The sequence below is a fragment of the Dasypus novemcinctus genome, chromosome 23 (genome assembly GCF_030445035.2).
Source record: "Dasypus novemcinctus isolate mDasNov1 chromosome 23, mDasNov1.1.hap2, whole genome shotgun sequence".
In the NCBI taxonomy this organism is placed as follows: domain Eukaryota; kingdom Metazoa; phylum Chordata; class Mammalia; order Cingulata; family Dasypodidae; genus Dasypus; species Dasypus novemcinctus.
In genome coordinates this window covers 74,231-78,107 of record NC_080695.1, presented here as the reverse complement: position 1 = coordinate 78,107, position 3,877 = coordinate 74,231, and the positions used below count along the sequence as shown (strand labels likewise).

Below are 3,877 nucleotides of genomic sequence, written 5' to 3'. Positions count from 1 at the left end.
GTGAACCGTGCTGCTTCCTGGGTGCTGAAATCAGTACCATGCGACAGCAGCGCTGGGCCGGGTCTGAGGCGCGCAGGAGGCCGTGCTCTGTCCCTGGAACACCGCGGCGCTGCGGGCGGCCCCCGGCGGGCCTCGGGCTCGGCTTCCCGTCACGGGGCGATGCCCGTGGTGGTGTCTCCCCGTCTCCCCAGTTTCCAGCTCTGGCCGCCCCCAAGGCTCCCTCTGTGGCCCCCCCCCTGGGCCTTTCAGAAGCTGGATGAAGCCGCCCCCTGACTCCACTGCCCACCCCTCCCTGAGCCCCCACCCAAGGCCCTGGTGACGGGGGTCCTCCCCACGGGAATGGGTTCAGATCAGCTCGTGTTTTTTGGGGTTCGGAACTCCGAGCCACCGCACCCCACCCCAGCCTGTCCGACACAGCTGTCCACAGGATGCCCTGGCCTCACGGGGCCCTGCCCCAGCGACTCGTGGTCAGAGACGCCCTTGGGTATGGGGGACTCTGGCCCAGGCACAGGATGGGGCTCAGAGGACCCTAGTCATTGTCTGGGAGCCCTGCCATGGAGTCTCCCCCCACCCCCCCGTTTCGGGGGTCTAGGGAGGGGGCGGAGCCTCTCCCCTTCTTTGGAGCTTGAGTGTGGTCACGTGACCGGGGCCCCACCCCTGGAAGTCCGTGCTCAGGGCCTGGGCCACTGCAGGTCCGCTGCCTGGGGTGGACATCATGACGTCCAACTGCCCCGCCATGGGGGTGGGGCCTGCTTTTGAGCTCCCGAGGTGACGGGTGCCCTGAGGAACAGGTGAGCTGGGACATGCCGGTCAGGGCAGGGGTCTCCTGCCTTCACCCAAGGGGCACCCCATGTCACCCCATATTTCCCATGAGCCTCAGCTTGCCATGCCCGTCCCCTCCACTAAGAGCGCGTCCTGCAGGAGGCCCACGCGGGGTCCGCCCCTCGCCGCGGGAGCCGGCCCTGCCCGGTGCGCTGGGGCAGCGCAGGCGTGTTTGGACCCTGTCAGAAAGGCCATCGGCCCCCACAGGTCTCCCCCTCCCCAGAGCAGGGTGCCCGGCCGTGCCCACGTCCTGCGCTGGGGAGATAAGGGGGCTGAGCCTGGAGGCGGGGGAGAGCGTGCCGTCCCAGGGAAGCTGCCCCCGTCTCGTCCCCCCAGAGGCCGAGTGCTCCCCGCCCGCCTCTCCCCAATGCTGCGGCTGCTGCTCCTGGCCCCGCCCTGCCTGGGGGGCCCCGTGCCCGTGACCCCAGGTGAGTCCTGACCCCCACCACCGCCCTGGCTGTCTGGGCCCCTGGGAGCAGCTGCCGGGAGGCGGGGAAGAGCTTGGCTTGCTCCGAGCTTGGGGAGATCGTGGCCTGAGTCCCTGACACCCCCTCGACCTGCTCCCCCAGATCCTGGCCCGGGGCACGAGCTGGGGGCATCGTGGGGGGACGTGACGTCTCGGGCAGGAAGTCCCCCTGGCAGGTCAGCCTGAGGTTCTATGATCAAAGTTCTCGGCAGTGGGAGCACGTGTGTGGGGGCTCCCTCGTGCACCCCCAGTGGCTGCTGACCGCCGCCCACTGCATGGAGCCGTGAGTGGCTTCCAAGGGGTGCTCCATGTCGGGTGGGGTACGGGGCAGGGGAGTACAGGAACAGGCAGGGTGTGCATCTTTGAACTGAGCCGAGCTTGCTCGGGGCCCCATCCCCAAGGACTGGCCCCTCACCTGCTCGTGGGCCCCTGGCTCCCGGGCCCTGAGGGGTCCCCGCTGCTGCACTGAGCCTGGGTCCCTGCCCCCAGCCAGCACCTCTGAGAAGCTTCTGGTCTCCCCCCACCCAGGGAAGATTTGGAAGCTTGTGCCTTTAGGGTCCAGGTGGGCAGCTGAGGCTCTAGGAGCACGACCGGCTGAGGAGGGGGACTCAGGGCATCCGGCACCCCAAGGTCAACGCCAGCCTGTCTGTGAGGGGGGCGGGGACGTTGCCAGAACTGGAGGCCCCCGAGGTGCTCTTGGGGGCCATCAGGCCGGTCGACCCCCCCCCCCCCCCGCCTCGCTCAGGGTCTCCGCCAGGAAGACGTGCTGGGGGACCGGCTGGGGGACGTCGTGGACGATAGTGAGGGCCAGGGGCCGCGGGCAGGCCAGGACGAGGTCTTCACTGAAATGGGTGACTCCTCGGGCCTGGGGGTCCCCCCTTTGAGGAGGTGGGTGGGGGCCCAGGTTGGGTGGGCAGTGTCCAGGACTGGGCCTGCCCTGGGGCAGCCCCGGGCCTCTGCGGTGCCAGAGTGTCTGCAGGGGGTGAGGCTGATGGCTTTGAAGTGAGGGTGCAGCTCCAGGGCGGAGTCGGGGCCCCCATGCATCCTGCTGCTGCCGGGGAAGCCCACCCCCTGAGGGGCACTGCGGGGGGACTTCTGGCCTGCGCCCCTTGAGTGGCAGAGCTGGGGGGCATTCTGTGCCTTGTGGCTGGATCCCATTCAGAGCAGACACGGGGAAACTGAGTCCCAGGGTCCCCGCCATCCGCTGAGGACCCAGCACAGAGGAAAAGGCATTTCTCGGTCGTCAGGAAGGCGCAGGAGCCCCCTGGCCAGCCCCACGGGCTCACCCAGTTCCTCCACGCAGCGCCGCTGCCCCCAGCCCACCCCCTGCAGGAGGTGGACGTGCCGGTCGTGGGGGCCGAAGACTGCAGGCGACTGTGCGACAAGATCGGGAGGGCTGTCAGGGACGACGTGTGCATGCCGAGGTCGCGGGCTATGACGCCTGCCAAGTGCCCCCAGCCCCATTTCCATGCGCCCCATCTCCGCCCTTTCCCTCCCAAGCTCTCCCAGGCCCCCTTCTATGCCCCCAGCTCCCCCTTCAGTGACCCCAGTCCCCTTTTTGTACCCCCACTCCCCATTCAATGCAACCCCGCCCCACTCTTCTGTGTGCCCCAGCTCCACCCTTTCCCTCCCATGCTCTCCCAGCCCCCTTTTATGCCCCCAGTCTCCCTTCATTGCTCGCAGCTCCCCCTTCAGTGCCCTCAGACCCCTCCAGTGCCCTCAGCCCCCTTCTGTGCCCCCTCAGCTCCCCCTCCAGTGCCCCTGGTCCCCCTGCAGTGCCGTCCAGTCCCCCTCTCCCGTGCCCCCCCAGCCCGTGGAGTTGGCCCCAGCCTGTGATGGTGGGTGCAGGCTGGGTGGGTGCAGGGGAAATGTCGGGTGAGTCCTTTCCCCCCCACAGCGTGACTCTGGGGCCCCTGGTCTGCCGCTGGAGCTGCCCCTGGCTGCAGGTGGGCGCCGTGAGCTGGGAACATTTCTGCACCCACCAGGGCCTCCCTGGGGTGCACACCCGCGTGACGAGCTGCGTGTCCTGGGTCCCCAGTACGTCCCTCACGGGCCCGGCCAGCGGGGGGGAAGCCCCTCGCCTTCCTCGCAGACACCCCGCTTCCTCCCCCATCCGGCTGGCCCTGCCTCCTCACCCCTGCCCTGGACTCCCAGCACCCGCGCTCTCCTGAGCTGGAAGGCGAGCAGGGAGGGTGCCCAGGGGGAGCTGGGGGCGGCGGCCAGGACCCCAGGGTCCCCCACGTGCTACCTGAGAGGCTCAGTAAACTCTGGAGAATTCGCTCATGGCGGTGGCGTGTGTGGACTGGGGGAGCACCTGGGGTGCCAGGGCCGCTTCGGGGAGCCTTTCAGGGGTGCCCAAGTGGGCAGGGGGGCTTCTGGGCTGCTGCCCCAGCAACACCGGCCATGGTGAGGGGCTCGGGCCTCGGTGTCGTGGCCAGCACGAGACCCCTGCCGTCCCTCTCCCTCCCCTCTTACCTTCTGGCCCACTTTTCTATTGTCCTTCCCTTTTTTCTCTCCTTCCTCCTCCTCTTTCCCAGAGCAGGTGTGGAGCTAACAGGGACAGGCCCCCGGCGGACCCCGTGGTGTGGA

The 3,877-nt window shown here is 69.0% G+C and overlaps 1 protein-coding gene across 1 annotated transcript; it reads left to right on the top strand.

Annotated features, from left to right (window-relative positions):
• Positions 1-715: 715 nt before the first annotated feature.
• On the top strand, positions 716-3,459 carry LOC131275666 (mastin-like). The gene is made up of 7 exons (XM_058286719.1): positions 716-768; positions 1,392-1,571; positions 1,817-1,850; positions 2,034-2,176; positions 2,536-2,712; positions 3,186-3,325; positions 3,443-3,459. The coding sequence occupies exons 1-7, from the start codon at positions 716-718 to the stop codon at positions 3,457-3,459; spliced, it is 744 nt and encodes a 247-aa protein (XP_058142702.1).
• The last annotated feature ends 418 nt before the right edge of the window (positions 3,460-3,877 follow it).